This window comes from Galeopterus variegatus, unplaced genomic scaffold (genome assembly GCF_000696425.1).
Source record: "Galeopterus variegatus unplaced genomic scaffold, G_variegatus-3.0.2 Scaffold2791, whole genome shotgun sequence".
NCBI lineage: Eukaryota > Metazoa > Chordata > Mammalia > Dermoptera > Cynocephalidae > Galeopterus > Galeopterus variegatus.
Genome location: NW_007728902.1, coordinates 116440 through 133631, shown reverse-complemented (window position 1 = coordinate 133631; position 17192 = coordinate 116440). Strand labels below are relative to the sequence as shown.

Sequence of the window (17192 nt, the reverse complement as noted above, 5' to 3'; positions counted from 1 at the left end):
GAGTGTTTGAGGCATAAAAAAAATTGGTCATGAAACACAAACATTTGTCGTCGAGATCAATGGCAGGAGGCCTCCCTGGTTGCGTGTAGAAGGGTTTGATGGTTGTCTTCAAAGTGCTTGGAAGCTCTGGCACAATAACACTTTGAAGCCTGATGCTTTGTCATCCTCCTGCCTCAGGCCTGCCTGTTTCTGGCATAGATTAGCAGTGTTTGTCTTTTCTTTCTTTTTCTTTTCGTTCTTTCTTTCACAATGGAAGAGTTTGCCCTTTATCCCATGTGAGTACCGAGCTTTTCAAACAGCTTAGGCTGTGGTACTTAACTGTGTTGAGGCTACCTCATTAATGAAAGGCGTATCCGTGGTATCTTTTATTGCCACATTGTAGATTTGTGTTAGAACATTGCGTCCCCACATAAGAGCGATGCAGGCACTACCACCGCCACGACAATAAGAATTACAGCAGCAAGTTAACTCTGGCCAGGGGTGGCTTTTTCAATGCTTTTTTCTGACAGTGACTGAACCTTCCCTCAACACTTCCTTTGACTTCTTCCTGAAAAAAAAATCAGCTAAAGGAAAAGAAAAGAGGATTCTTCATTTGTATCCAATCAGTTGGTCTAATGTTTCCCAAAACCACCTCCAGATTTTAAATGCCAAGTATTCTTCAGGAAAAATGCTTCTTGGTGTCCACTGAGTTAACGTGAAGTCATGATAGAACTCAAGATCAAGGGCTCCTCTTGAAATTGGAAATCATCAAGTGGGGCAATTGTCCCTTTCTAAGAAGTTTTGAAACAGCCCTGTGGTTCTCCATTGTGGATAAACAATTAGCCTTTCCCATTTTTCTGACTGTAGGCACTAGTTACGCAACAATGAAAGAAAGCCTCAAAGGGTGTAATGAAGAATTTCTAATAAGTTCTGGCTTTTCACGGGCCAAAGAGAAGACTCAAAATTGGATTAATGCAGAAACACTAGAATTCTTTTAAAGAAGTTGGCACTTGATTTGATGCACAGAGAAATTATTGCACCGTTCTATTCCCTTTTGTCAATTTTGACACTTCTGCAGACAATTGTTTTCTGAGAAAGGATTAAACCTCTGTATGAAATGGATTTAGATGTTAAATGGTGATGCATACTTTCTCTGCCCCCATGTATATGTGTTTGTACGAGGGTACTTCAAAAATTTCATAGAAGGGGTCGTATTACCTTTTAATTCTACTTTTCCATGAACTTTTTGAAGTATCCTTGTGTGTATCATATATGTGTACATATATTGCATATATAATATGCATACATATGTGTGCATATATTATATAGATATATATGTATATTCAATATATTTTTCTATACCTGAGTTAACTTTGTTTTTTTATTATTATTTTTGCCTTAATTTTCATAACATCCCTATAAATGTTAATTAGTTCTTAGTACGTGCTCACTGTCACAGTTAGCAGGCAATGAAGGCTAATGCACATGCTCACATGTGCACGTGTTCACACCTGCTCTCGTGTGTGTGCGCACATGCACACATGAATATCATGAGGCCCATAAAGTAAGGTACCTTAGAAAAAACGTTTCCTCTTGCAAAATAGAAGAATAGAAAAATAAGACCAATTCATAAATATAAAGCAAAACTAACAATTCTCATTTTCTAATTTTAAAAAATTGGAATGTTCCTACTAAAATAAAGAGTTTAGGATGAATTTACATGAACTTAGCATTTCCCTTGGAGATAAGTGCACTATCTGGTGAGTAAAGTGTTTGTGTTAAAAAGTTAGAAGTGTCTTCAGCAACCAATATACCCCCCCCCCTTTTATCTCAGTATATAAGGACATTAACGCAAAAATGGAATTATGGAAGAGCAAAGAATAATTAACTTTAGATTTGAATAAAGACCCAGGTTGGAATCCTAGTTCAAATTAATGTTACATAAGTGTGCCTCAGATTCACCTGTAAAAGCAGAGATAACACCTACTGTGCAGGATGGCTAAACAATGACATGTGACTATGAAATGAGGTGACATATGGGGACATTCTTGGTCCATATGGGCTTTACTGAAGCTATTTTCTCTATATAACCTCTGGGATAGGCACAGATACTAGAGAAAACTATTGAAGGAAAGGTTGATTGAGGGGAAGAAAAAGAAAGAAAAGGTTGAATGATCAGTTAGTTCTTGACTTGACTTCTGTGATTCCAAATTGGTTCTGTTGGTCCAGGTACTAGGACTAAGAACGTTTCTTTTCCATCTATACAGTTCTCTAGCTCTAGTTGTTCCATGCATTTCCAGTTTTCTAGCCAGAAAGGAAAGGAGGAAGAAAGAAAAGAAGGAAAGAGGAAGGAGAGAGAAAAGGAAGGAAGGAAGGAACATTTATTTATTTCCTGTAAGTAGTGGCCACACAGTTGGAGAAACAGGAAATTAACAAAATGAATAAAATATAAATATTGTTGGCTTGAGCATCTGCAACAAATTGCAAGCCTCTGCCATGGCAAGAGGTCCCCTGTCACTGCTTGAGCTCGTTCATCCACTTCTTGTCCTCTCCCGTACTTACTTTGTTTCTCATCCTCTTCTCGATAATGACAGTAGAAGCAAAATTATCATCTAGCAAAGAATGTGGCAATATGTGTGCAAAGCCGATTTTGGAAAATCAAATAAGTAAGACATAAAATAAAAAATAAAAATAAAAAAATACATCCCAAACAGGTCTTTTTATTTAACATAAGGCCAAAGAAGCTATCAGGCGTTGCTGAATACTGTCCACTAACTGTACAAAATATTGACTGCATGCCTCGCAAACACCAACATATCTGCTGGAATGCCATGGAAATAAATAACTTCTGCTATAAACACATGAAAACATATCAAACCGTTATCTCTTTAAACATATTGTAAATAAAAAAATTACCAGTACTTCTACACAATAAATATTAAGGAACCATTGACATAGTTGAAATGCACTCATATAAATTAACAACTTTAATTACATTAGCCAAACGGACATTGGTTAGAGAACTGCACGAAGTATATAATAAAAAACAGAAAACAAAACAAGAAACCAAAATAAAAATAAAAACAAACAACATCAACCACAGAACATAAAAAGTTTTAAAACAGGCTTCAGATTATCTTGGCTTTCATAATTATATTTTTCTTTTAAAGAAAAATATCAACCCATTGTCAATGCACTGTTTTCAAAGCATTTAAATAGAGGGTAAGACCCATTGGAAATTAATACAGAAGAAATGATTCACTCTATGCATAAAAAATAAATAACATAGCTGAGACATGTGGTTTGCTTCTGCTCTTGAAGATGTGAACAGCTTCTAAGCATTCATTTTCTCTGACCCATACAACAGCTTCTCAGCGATACAGGGTTCAATTTAAACACATACAATGTCCACGCCCAAACCTGCTGCCTACATCTACAACTTTCAATTATTATGCTGGTTTTCAGGGTGACTAAGTTTTTCTCTACATTGAGAAGTGAAGTTGCCAAAAGGCCCACAGGAAATCATTTTTTCAAGTGGACATGATAGTTTGAATTTATGCTTAATACAACTGAGGCATATTTGTTCTCTGTTTTAGAGTCACCTCTTGAAGTCCAAACCCAGAAGGGTGAAAATAGTTTACTTGCTCTAACTTTGAGGAGAATGCAGGGACTCTCCTTGAAAATGGAGTGTGGAATCAATCTTAAATAAATATGAAATCAGCTGGTCTTCTGGGACAAGAAAAATCCCAACTCAATGTGCTAGAATTTGGCTTTTTTTTTTTTTTGGAAAAAAAAAATTTCAATTTTATCTATAAAATTTTTATTATTCTTAGAAGATATTGGAGGGCAAATGCTTCTCAGAGCATCTAAAATTGGTGTGGGCAGATTTTTAAGAGCCTAGAGATCAGTCCTAGAGAAAGAGTGGGGCACGGTAAGATCAGACAGAGCCACCCGTGTTTCAGGAAAACGTACTATGAAGACCCGATATGGTAGAATCCAAAAACTTTTTCTTTTGGCCTCCTGCTGCTACATGAAAGAGTGGCTGTTCACAGGTTTTGTATCTTCCAAGATTATTAAAGATGGTAGCAATTTATAATTCTATTTCAAGGCCATATAAATTTAATGAAACAAGATTAAAGTTTGTGAGTGTGTGATAACCCAATCATTTAATATCCAATTAAAATATCATCATATAGAATTTCATTTCATTTTGCTTCTAATCACTGTGGCCACTAATCAAAGTCCATATTACCCCTACATGTGTAGGACTTAACGGGCTTAAAAAGATGGCAGAGGTATTTGAGATGAATGGGAACTGTACTCAGTTATCAGCTGTCTTTGTAAATTCCTGCTCTTTCCATGGCCTTGACAATCTCTGCTACTGCACAGTGAACTAGGATTTATTTTCCCACACTTTTTCCACAGAGGTTCCAGTACAAGTTCCAGAACCAAAGAAGAAGCAGTTCACAACTTCCTCCAAGTTTTTCATAAAAATTTGTAAAGCTGAACATGGTGATCTGTTCCTCTCCTTAAAACTTGCCTCACCACACCCACCTTCCCACATGCCTGACATCCAAGGTCACAGGCCCTGATTAGAATCCAATCTAAGCTCCTTGTGTATAGTCTATGCTCTGTTTCCTGCCTAAGGAAGGGTGAGCTGTTGAGCACAGTAAGTATATTTGCCCCGTAAACGAGATTAAGGTAATCTGCCTACATACAGTCTGGTGTTACAGTTTACGGATTTAGTATATTTTTTGAGCTCAACCACATTTTGGAATGTTTGGTTTGTCACTGTACTTTAGTTTCCTACAATTAATTTTTTTTAATCTATGAATTGACACAGGGCTAAAAGCTTTAATATTTTACAAAATACTAACGAATATGATTTTTCACAATTATTAGAAATGTTTTTCAATTTCTTAATATTTTTGCCGATGTCAAATGAGTCATAAAAATAAGGCTCTGTATTTTAAAAGCACAGAAATGAATAACTTATCAGCTGTTCTAGGCAAGCTAAATACTGAAATAAATGCGATAGAAACTTAGCTTTAAGCATGGACTTTGATATTTATAAAACAAAGGTTTTTTTTTTTCTTTTTGCATCTGAATCAATACATACAAACTTATATTTCAAGAGTTTTAGCTGTGAAATAAAATACTAGGGACTCACTACCACCTTCACCCCGCCTCCTGTTAGCTGTTATCTTCCTTGCTACCACCCTCTGAACATCTTCCCCCCAATTATTTATCTTTTAACTAGTGACAGCAACATTCTTTAACACAGCTGTTGCAGATAATATTTCTCACAACCAGGACTTAATCATTAAAAAAAAATTTTTTTAAAAGCACTCAGCTCTTTTATTCTGGCCTAAAGTTTAAATTTTTTTCTCTGAAAAAGCTTCTGATTTAAGATTGATTCCAATAGATAATAAATAGAAGTTGTAAAACACATCAGCCCAGAATTTTGATTAACATCCTGTTCCCCCTGCATTTATGTGCCTATGTCGGGGGGAGGGGGAGGGGTGGACAAGAAAGAGGTGAGAATTTGATCCCTGTACGTTTAAAGAGGGCCTTGCTGAATATTCACTGGAATTTCCAGGCTTTTTTCCATCCAAATTTTTGAAATGTGCCCACCTAGTTCAGAGTAAAAGCAAAAAAGTATAGTCTATCCTTCTTAAAAATACTGTGTTTTGCACACAAACATTCATTGCCTTAAGAACATTAAAAAATGACAGCCTGAAGTGCTTAACATGTGTATGGACATGATACAATACATGTATATATACACACAGACATGCTTATGCACAAGCGATGTATATATACACATACAAGCTTGTCGTTGCATGAATTTGATGGAACTTGAGATCCAACAGTGTACAACTACTGTACATCCAGTATGAAATGTCCTGCTTCGTGGATGTAAAAGGGATTAAAAACCAAACTACTCAGGTCTTTTAAGCCTGAACAAAATCCACCCAACTCAACCTTGAATCCCAACCCCTGACTCACTGATTGAGTGATACCGACCACAGACAGACTGTTTAAAGGCTCACACAAATGTCTTTGGTGTATGTATCTATTTTTTAAGGTACAAAATAATAATAATAATTATAATTATAATAATAAAAATAGCTATTTTGTGTGCTGTAGCAGTTCTTTTATAGCTCACATTAAGTGCAGCTCTTAAACCCTACCCCCACCCCCACCCAAAGAAAATACTTGTTAAATAAGGATTAGACAGGTCAAACACCATTGTAGTGCAAATAGTAAACGATTAAAAAAAAAAAAAAAACATTTACAAAATATAGAAATGTTTGGATCCAACACATGGACAAACATATTCCTTTCAAGTATCTCTCCTTGAAGAAAATAAAAATTAATCAGGTTACTTCCAATACAAAAAAGTCTCTTTTTGTTCTCTCTCAGGTAAACAGTTTCAAACCTATTAGGTTGCATAGTTCTAAGATCATAAGCACCTTAACGAAATGTAACTTGGTATTCTTTTTTCCTTGATCTTTCACTCTTCCCAATCTTGCTCTCAATTTTTTTTATGTTGGGTTTTTCTCTTGTTTTGTCTTGTTGCAAAAGTGGTGCAGAAAAAGAAAGTGTGACCACCTGCACACTACTGTTCTTTTACCAGTATGTGTGTGCACGGGGTGTGTGGAAATGCCTCTGTGCGTGTGTGTGTGCTGATGGACACAGAGCTGGTGTCACACGGACATACTTTACGACCTGGGTAACTGGGTGGGAAGTGCCTGTAACTGGCCCTGTCAGACTCCCGGCTTTCTGGATGCTACTGGGGTTGTGCTAGCCCACATCACTGCAGACCAGACCAGTCGAGGCTCACGAGGGACCCGCGGGGGACGGGTCTGCACAACCGGTGGAGGGCGCCCCCCTCCCCCTCCCCTCCCGTTCCTGTCTCCTGCCCTGATTCCTCTCCAAGCCTGGCTAAGGGTTTTTTCCACATCTTCCTTCATCTGTTTCATTCATAAGGTTTTGTTTTTAGTTTAGGTGTGTTTTGTTTTGTTTTGTTTTTGATTTCTATTTTTCTGGTTATTTCACTCAGAAACCTTAACAATCTCTTCATCCTGCCACTGTCTTCTCTGGACAACTCTAGCTCCCTGTCCCCCCGGCACGGGCAGCTCTACGAGCAGCCACACTCCTCCACGATCATGTTCTGAATGTCCTTTTTGATGATGTTCTGACTGTCATCGTAGTACAGCATGGACATGGGTCTCAGCTTGGTGGGCACACAGCACGATTTGAGGTTGGCGAAGGGGCTGTGACCCCGCATGCGGTAGTGGTTGATGACCGTCGAGTGGAAGGACAGTGAGGACCCGGACGTGCCCGCTATGTGGCTCGGGCACTCCCCCTCGCAGTAGTTGGCATGGTAGCCAGAGGGAGCGATGATCCAGTCATTCCAGCCGATGTCCTTGAAGCTAACGAAGAAGTGTTTCTTGCAGCAGATGTTGACCTTGCCGTCGCACTCCAGGCCCCGCCGGCGCCGGCGGTGAGGGTGGTCCTCAGCCTGTCGCGCCTGCAGCATGAGGAAAGGCCTGTGCGACTGCTCCTTCTCCTCGTCTCCTGCCACCCCTCCGTCGCCTCCATCCTTCTTCTTCCCGTCCCCCTCCTCCTCCTTCTTCTTCCTCTTGCCCAGGAGCACCAGGCTGGCCCCACTCTCAGGGCACTGCTCACAGGCAATCCGGACGTCCAGGGAGCTCCTGCCCTGGTCCAGCAACCGCTGGATGCTGCTGGAGACGGGGAAGACGTGCCACGTGCTCTTCCGGGCGTCCACCACCTTTTCAGACAGCAGCAGTTCACTCCTCTCCCCCTTCAGGCCCACCTCCTCCGCCTCCTCCCCAGCGTCCAAGCTGCCCTGGGGGTGCTTCTGCTGCTGGTAGAGGCGGATGGTGACTTTGGTCCTGGTCCTGTTAGTCTTGGGCACTTTTAGGAAGAGCCAGATTTCGGCGCGCTCCACCACCGACAGGTCACTGCCTTCCTTGGAAATTTCAAAGTGCAACGTCTTCCTGGCTGTGCCTGAACACAAAACACAGCACAAGAGAAAACAGGGATGCTTGTTACTTGAGAGTTTGCATCTACCCAGGAATTTCAGGAGAGCCCGAGTCTTCTGTTATAGACCATCTCTAACAGGGGCCAGCAAATCTCTTTCTGCATGGCCCGCAAGCTAACAAAGGTGGTTACATTTTTAAATGATTGAAAAAAACCCAATATTTTGTGATATGTAAGAATCACATGAAACTTAAACTTCAGTGCCTGTAAATGAAGTTCTGCTGGACACAGCCACCCTCTATTCCTCATATGTTGCCAGGCTGCTTTTGCACAGTAACAGGGAGTGAGTAGATGTGACAGAGACTGTCTGGCTTCAAAGCCTGAAATATTTGTTCTCCGGCCCTTTATAGAAAACAGTCTGTGGGCCCTTGCTGTGGGATGAAGAGGGCCTGGGATGCTTAATCTCAGTTTCATCTTCTATAAAACAGGAGGGACATAATGACATTTGACCCATTACCTTACAGGTTTGCAAAGACCAAATGGGTTAACAAAAGGGAAAACACACCGTAAACTCTAGTAAGCTATGGAAATTTTGCCTCACACAAAAAGGTCCCACCCCGCCGTGTAGTTCTGTGTGGCGGGGACTCAGGCAGCCAGCCCTGGCCACAGCCCGGCTCGGCCATAGCCCGCTTCACTGCCCATTATTTTCCCGGGGCACTGTAGAGCCTGTTCTTGACTTCTCTGCAGCACTGAGTCAGGCTCTCTCCGATAATTTCTCCATTCAGCAGCTAAAGGACTCTTTCCCGGGGGTGGGTCTGATCACACCACTCCCTCTTGAAAGTCCTTTACTGACTTCCTTTTGCTCTCAGTACCCAAAAGATACTGTCCAGGACTTCGGGTTCTGCATAACCCGCTCCTGCCTTCTGAGGTCCAGCTACACGGTGTTTCCCTGAGGTCCTGACACCCCCATGTTCTCTCTTCGCTGCAGGCAGTGATGCCTGCTTCTCCTTCTGCCCCGTCCCCACATGCCACCATTAGTGGCTGACTGCAACAGTGTTTCAGTTTTCAGATTCCTCTAGAAGCCTTCCCTCACACCTCCTCCACCTCTACCTCCTCCCAGTCCAGTTTAGCCTGAGATCTGAGGTCACTGTCACAGTCTAGTGTTTAGCAGAAAGTAGACAATTACTTGATAACTTATTAACAGATGGAGGTGTCTTCAGCACAGAGTTATATTACATTCAGAGAGTCACCTTCTATCCCTGAACCCCCGTTTTGGCTTCCGTCCCTTTAGAGTGCATCTCAATGAGCACCTGAAGCATATTTCAAATAGCAACAGCTAGTGACAGAGAGGAAATCCCTGCACTGTCAGGGCAGCCAGATTCAGCAACCACTCAGATCTAGCCCAACTGTAAAGTTAGAAAATCATGTATTTCCTTCTCTTTTCATAAGCACCTGTATGTTTACTCATGCCACAACATTAACTGTAAGAAGCAGGTGTCCAGACTACCAAATATTTTCCCTCAATTCCATGTTTACCACTTGGTGGACATAGAAACATGTCCTCACTCACATGACTGTGTACCTACTTACAACTGTCCGCTGTCTGTATCCCATGTACAAATCTGGGAACAATCTTCAAGAAGTTCAACTTAGAACTCGCAACTCCCTGGGAGGATCTCCCTGCCTGGATTTCTATAGCTAGCGGAAATCCAGCCATACTTATCACTCGAGGCCCTGAGATGTTTACGGTACTATAAATTTTAGGCACAGTGTCGAGTTCTCTGCAGCAGAAGGCAAGCTTTTCTGCGCGTTGTGCACTGTAGATTCTGTTCTTAATTTAACACAGTCTGCACACTGTGATTATGATAGTGGTAAATTCAGTCGGGCAAGGGCCAAGTGGGGCTGCATATGGCTCTGAGAGGTTCTCTGGCATCTTTGTATGAACTTGCTAGGATGCTGGCCATAAGAGCGGTGGTGGGAAGGAGGGTTCCTTTGCCTCCGACCTCATGTCTCTGGCAGGAGTGGGAATGAACCATAAAGCTGAGTTTATGACTAGACAGAACACCAAAGCAGGGAGCAGTCGGAGGGGAAGCTGTCTTATTTTAGGAAGCACGGTGACTTTTCTTTCAAAATGTGAATCCTGTATTCCCCTTTGCTAGGAATTGGAGGGGTTTTTTGCTGTTTGTTTTTTAAGAAAGTGAAAGAGAAGCTTCCAGGAAGCAGAGCTTAATCAATTCAATGTAAAAAGACAATCACAAGTGGATTTTTGAGGTGATAGGGCCCTGCCAAGACCCGAGGAAAAGGCTGCGTAGACCTACAGAGCATCTGCTAGGAGCCTGAGGAGTGTGCGGGCGCCCTCCCAGCACGGGCACCCCGCCCTGCCCGGAGGGTGCAACAAACTTCCTGCTGTCTTCCCTTCTGCCTCCATGCAGGACAGCTTCTGAACTCCCGAGCAGCACAGGGTGTCACTTGGAAGACAGAGAGATAGTAGCCACTAAATCAGAGAAGCCAGAGGGCACAGGGTTGTGTTTTGCTCTTCTAGGAAGAAGTGTGAAATGGCAGCAGCTGACCAGTGCCCCAGTGGGAGGCTCCCTGGCTTTCCTGCTCCATCCTTGCCTGCCAGGAGGGGAGAGGGTGGAGGGAGCTGGATGGCAGTGTCAGCCTGCACGCAGTGGACTGTCCACGTGTGAGGTCCAGAGATACCCTCAGACTGAACGAACTATGGCACATGCAAAGAACTAATGTGGGGCCAGCGGGCCCAGGCCAGTTGCTTCAAGCCCCACAGCCTGCAGGACAAGAGCAGGTTTCTAAAGTAACCATGTAGCCCCTCCCCTTCTTTACAGGCGGCTGTACTTGGAAGCAAATCATTTAGTGTTCCTGAGAGAGGGCTGTACAAAGAGAGTACTCATTACAGGGGGCCCAATCTGTCAGGTGCTGTTATATTAGGATCAGAGAGTCATCATAAAATGACTTTCGTGCTGGTCTTGGCTGATAATTAACTGTATAGCATCTCCTGCGTACTGTGGGGAGGCACGGTGCTGATTTATGCATCAGTGTAATTATCTGAACTGAAAGACTGTTCCCTGTCTTTGCATCCACTGCCTGCGTGCTTTCTCTCTCCCCCATATTTCTGACATTTGGATTTTCCCCCTACTAACTGACATGCCTGTAGCCTCCTTCTCCTGGTGTCCATTTCTGGAACTGCTATTTGTATACTGCATGATATTTTATCAGGAAAAAAAAAATAAAACTGAGATCCAATTTCATGAAAATGCTGTTGCCATAATGCTCAGGAGAACAGAGAGAGATTCAAGTCTTCCTATTGTCTACCTTATATGCAGGTACATTTTACAAGTTCTATTGTATTCTGACTTATTAAGCAGTGCATATTTTTTCTTTTACATTAGCTTTCATTGCAGAAGGGGGTGGGGAGCATGAGACAGCTGGAAGCTGACATGGAATTAATGCTTATCAGGACTGCAGGTTTCAGAAATATATTACAATCCTTGAATTTCCTAGGTATGAAAAATATAATAAATAAGTAGTCAATTAATTATATTTCCTTTATCTCTATGTTACTCAAGAGAGACTGCTGTACTGCGGTGACACTTTCAGGATGCCTCAATCTTCAAATCTCTCTGCATAACAAATTAAAAAACGGAAGGTTGCCTAAGGCTGAGATGTTTAGGATCAATTTTTAATCGGTTTCAGGTTTCACTTAAATATCTTGTGCTGTGAAATCCTGAAGTGGAAGCCTTCCCATAATGCTCCGTGAGAGGTACAGCATTAGCTTGTACAGGTGCACACTGGGTTCCTACACTATTACCTAGCTAACCAGAGATAGCTGCTTTGCTAACCTTTCATTACCTACTTTCTGGTAATATTCTTTTTATACTCTGCTATTTTTTCCCTCCCGGGGCTTGTGAGCAAGGCTTGTATCACAGCCTGCTCTGCCTGAGTAATTCACTGAGAAAGTCCCACGCAAACCCATGTGGGTGATAATATTTCATCACTTAAACCTCTACGAGCCTGGTGGACACATACCAAAGGAAGAGAAAAAGGTGCAGAAATATGGCTAGGGATAAATTTTGTATCTCCCAGGGAGTACCTTTGAGATGTTGCTGGGTGGGAGGGATTGGACAGAGGAAAGACTGTGTAAGCAGGAAATAAAGACACCCGAAAGGGTGTTGGTAGCACATTTTCCTTTGCTTTCGGAATCGTTCAAGTGTTTTTAATAACTCAGTCATGAAGGCATGCCAAGGGTTAAGCAGCCAAGCCCTTGCTGTCCTCTTCCCCACACTAGGGTGCAAAATGCTACTCATCAGGCAGCCCAGCATCTCAGATCTGCAGGGAGCTTTTCCAATCAAATAAGCAACACGCACATGCAGTGTTTCGGTGGTTTTGTTTTGTTATCTTCACCAGGGTCCTGCTTAAAGCATGCTGCTCTTTTATAAATGGCTAATAATGATGTCTCTAATGTTAATGTGGAGAGCCTTGTTTATAGAGCATATTTAAACTCACCATGGGGGGAGGGGGGAAAGCCTCGCTATAAAAGGCGTCTGTTACTTTAATTTTCCAGGCTTCCTCAAGGTTTCACTGTGCCTAGATATGGTATAGTCAATGGTAGGGGTATACACAACTGCCATTTACAGCGTGTGTGTTCTCTGAAGCACTAACCGTGCACTTGGACAGCCTCCAGGGGCTTCTGCAGAAGGCAGCCAGTGAGGTCTTAAGAGGTGATTCCTCCTTTGACCTACAGTAGAGGATCTTGTCTGTAGAAAAACTATAGGTTTGGTCATAAATTATCTTCTTGAATTTTTTAGCCTTAATATCTCTCCTTAGTTTCTATTATTGAATTGTAAATGCACAGCCACAAACATCCATCATCCATGCCTCTTCCATTTAAATGGTGATGAAAAAGAGGGTTAAATATTTAGGGAGAAAGGGGTTTTAGGTTCTTCAAAGAAGTAGGAAAAAAAAATCATAAGGTTCAATCTACAGAATTTCAGAGACTTCTTCCAAAGTTCCTGAGAACTTTTACACTTGATTTTGAACCTAGGGACTAATCAAGTATAAAGAATTCTGAACTACAGCTAAGAAATCATGCTCAAGTATTTTTTAGCAGAAGAAGAGCCAAGAAAAATACGTGTTTTCGTGAAAAGTGCCTGGGAAGGTATCACTCCAGTTCTCCAAAATTAAAACACCCTGGTGCCCCTGGCACCCCCACTCCAGTACACCCCACTCCACAGGCCATTACCTCAGCTAGTCCCTTCCACACTTTCCCCCATTTCTCTGCTCACCCTCAGTTCCCCCAAGAACGCAGCCTCAGAAGCCCAACAACACGTTCCCTCCCGCAGGCTTTAAAGAAATAGCCCTCTCCCTCCCTGTTCGGAGTCACTTGTCATTTGTCGCTGGGGAAAAGTGTGGATAGGCCAGGCAACAAAATCAGGGCAAACGAAAGACATGTTAGACGAAAGGCATTTTTTGTACAACCAGTGACTGTATTAGGGAGCGCCTTGTGAGCAAATCAGTGTCGCTGGTGATTCATGGCCACATTTCTCCACTCTCTGCTTTGTTTGTTTTCGAAATTTATCACTCTCTGCCTTCCCCAGAGCTCCGGAATGTTCACATACATCACTAGAATTCCCATTTCCTTTCCTTCTGTCTCACTTAATGTATTACAGGTAGTCGTGTTTCTCCCATCCCATAAAATCTTAACTTTTTCTGGAGGATTAGAAGAAGTAGGTCACAACAGATAATCACCAAGATTAGGGTGTTACAGAGGGGGCTTCCATTAGGCACAACTGCCTTTCCCTCCAAGACGAGCTGACCAGGAGCAAAAGTCTTTGGCACGCGCCCTCTTGTGGCCGATCTTTTCTCAATATCCAAAGAAGAAAGCGTGTCACCTCGAAAGACACCCTTCAGTGAGGGGGGATTCTCTGGAGAGTTCAGAAGATGGGCGTGGCATGGTGGAGTCAACTCCACTTTGAGATGGCTTTCTTGGGGTGAGGGGAAATAGGCATGCAAGCAAAACCTTCTCAGAACCCTGTTTGGGCAGTGTACATTTCTAACTTAAGTCTTCTGTAAAGAGTATCTTCCAAGAGGGGAGATTTATGTGTTGCTTTCGACAACACTTAGGCTATGTGAGCATTATCCGTTGCTTGGTGCTTCATCCCTCTTTCTTTGTAAATCCCTTTCACAAGTGCTATCAATTCCTAAGCTAATTACCAGAGTCAGCATACACATTTGGCAGCATATGGAGACTCAACGGTATATTGCTATTGTACATTGACTGTCCAGCTACTGTCATGAAGAAAAGTAAGATAACATAAGATACAGGGGCTAAGGAGCCCCTACTTTTAGCTTCAGTGACAGGTATAGTGTGGCTGACTTGGTTTTACCCAACCTCCAGCTCTCCTGTGAAGAGAGGACCTCTCTTTAAGGCCCTAAGGTACACATTGAGGATTTTGTGTGGGCCATGCAAAGAACACACCAACCTTGGTGAAAAATGATGGGTGACATATATAAAAAAGCAATCATTTTTACTCATTGGAATGAATTTCAGAGAGACTTAGCACGATTCCCCACTGCTTAGTCAACAACTCACATCAACTCTACAAAGATGGGGCACTTTCTACCTGAGCACGATGGGACATGATCAGTTAAAAGAGTTACGGGCACTTTAGCTTTTGTAGTCCCTCTGGTGCTGTGGCCATACTTTGCCTGTACCCAACAGTCAAGGAGAGAAAAGGCAAAAATTAAACATGGATCCCCAAACTGAGGAGTACTGAGGTTAGAAGGTGCATCTGTGGGTATGTGTCTGTGGCATGCAGGCGGTGACATTTGTTGACTGGATTTTACGCTGCACAATGCAGCTTATAAAGAAAAAAAAAAGGATGTGCTTTTCTAGTCTCCAAAAATCTTGACATTTCACATAGTTGGAAGGTTATTAAAGTAGAATTATTCCAGAAGCAACAGGATGTACACCTTTGATATGCACTGTCATATACTCGCTACGATCATTCAGATGACAAGTATCTCTCCTGAGTTAGCGAAACTGGCAGTGAAATGCTCACATGGTACTCTGCTTGGATGGGAGATTGTCCACATAGCAATCACTAAATCTGTGAAATTATATTAAATCAACTTGAACTTGATGTGTGAAACTTCTCAGATGAGAAAAATAAGCAACTGTAATGAACCTCTTGTAAAAACCCAAAGTCAAGTTGTAAACTCACCAAGAGTTTCCAGTTACAAACCTTAAACTTTAGTCCGTGTGTAAGTCCAACAAATCACCCTTTTAAAAAGAAGCTCATTCTCTCACAAACTAAACACATAACAGAGAAGTAAAAAATGACAAGATCTCATGGAACTGAAAGATCAGCACTGCGATGAAGGCCATAAGTAAGAAAAATGTAAATGGCCAAATTCTTCCACTGCCAAGTGTCTACATGCCAAGAGGGGGATTTGCTGTACGAATCCAGTAAGTCAGAAATGGGGCATATTGTTAGTATCAGTTAAAGCCGGTCAAAGGCATAGGTAAGCTCAGTCCTGTGATGCAGTTAAAGCCAGTTGAGTAGGAGCTGCAACTGAGGCCATCATGTGTGGAAACGGGTGTATAAAAACACACACGGGCTCCTTCCTGGTGGGAAGGGCAGCAGCCCTCCAGACCTGTGGGATCCACTCCATAAGCAGGACCCAATGTTATAAGCGTGTCTTCCCTACCTTACCATCATGAAAGGCTGAGGAAAATGGGGTGGCAAGTTGAAAATGCCCCCCTGACATTTCAGAAAATAAAGTCATAATGATCGCACCCTTCGGGGCTGCATCAAGAAAGCTTTAAGGAAAGAAAGCGGGACCTTTTTCCTAAGCAAGAGAGGCTTTTGGTCAGAGAGCTTTACTGCCAGGAGGGCTGGGACACCAGGAGAAGCCACAAAGCCGGCAGGCAAGCTGCTCCCTGAAAAAGATGCCCAGGTCTTTCACAGTTTTCTTGAAAACAGAACATCTGAGTCAACAGGTTTTCAGGATTGGAAATTCTGAGTGGTGCCTTAATTGTTTATACTGCTGCAGCAAACTTTTAAACAAAAATGCTGGGAGTCCCTGCACATACTTCACTGGCCATATGCTCCACCAAACAAAACAATGGCATTCCTTTCAAATGGATTTGGCAAGAGATATGATTCTTTAGCCAGGTATTACCATGAAAGTAACATGGCATTAACACATCTGTGTGCCCGGCATGCATGGACTTGCAGCATGCAAAGAGTCTGTGTCACATAACTATAAAAAGAGCCTGGCTCCAAGTTTATGGCCCATATTTTTGACAGGTATTTTCTATTCAGCAACAGGTTAGTGTGGTTCTGGGCCACCAAGTACCATCTATTTATTAAAGTTCCTCCTCTTAAGGATTGAGTGAGAGTTCAGCGTAGTATCTGAGAACACTTTGTCAAGGTTGCATTCCTTTGCAGAGGGCTCTTGCTAACTTTACAGAGAACAAAACCGTTTTGTTGTTGTTGTTGTTGTTTGTTTGTTTGCCTGTTTGTTTGTTTTTTGGTTCAGAGAGCAAAAGTCAGCATTCCAAAAGCGACTGCTGATTCAATGTCAACTGCCCCCAAAGTAGCTCTTTACTATGTAGAATGTGGTGCCTGTGTACTTACAATTTCTAAAGGTAGAAATGACTGTCACTAATAAATGTGCCCTGCTTCTCTGATGTGGCCCCAGATTGGACCTTTAAAGGGGAAGGCTTATTTTAAGACTATGACTTCATCTGTGCCATTCCAGCCTGATCCAGGCACTCTCTCCCCCACCAACCCCCAATAAAAACTTTGGATGGGGTCCGGAAGCCTCCTCTGCTTCCCAATCACCCCCAAATGCCCTGGCTTTCCTGGGGCTGCTCAGATCTGGTTTCACAGGCAGAGTGAGGGAGCCCCTTGCAGACTGGCTCCCAGCTCGGGGCTGACCCACGGGCTTCCTCCCCGTGTGACCGGCTGAGTCCAGCAAGTGTGTGCTGGTCATCTCCAGCCCCGCGCCACCGAGGGTTTCATTTCTGTGAAGTCCTGTCCCCTCCCCTGCCTCCCCTCCAGCTGCCACCATCACCTAATCACTAAAAACCTTCCCAGGCAGTTTCCAGCTGGAGGGAAAAGAAGTTCCTCCCGGGACTGTCAAAGACACGCGTCTCCCCCCCACACCCCTGCCGCGCCCCC

At 42.7% G+C, this 17192-nt stretch overlaps 1 protein-coding gene across 1 annotated transcript in view; it reads right to left on the bottom strand.

Moving 5' to 3' along the window:
- Positions 1 to 6413: 6413 nt before the first annotated feature.
- Positions 6414 to 17192, bottom strand: part of INHBA (inhibin, beta A) — a 16580-nt gene continuing 5801 nt past the window's right edge. Inside the window, exon 3 of the mRNA XM_008582997.1 lies at positions 6414 to 8016. Within this exon, the coding sequence (XP_008581219.1) occupies positions 7124 to 8016 (893 nt within the window). The 3' untranslated portion in view covers positions 6414 to 7123. The remainder of the gene's footprint in view (positions 8017 to 17192) is intronic.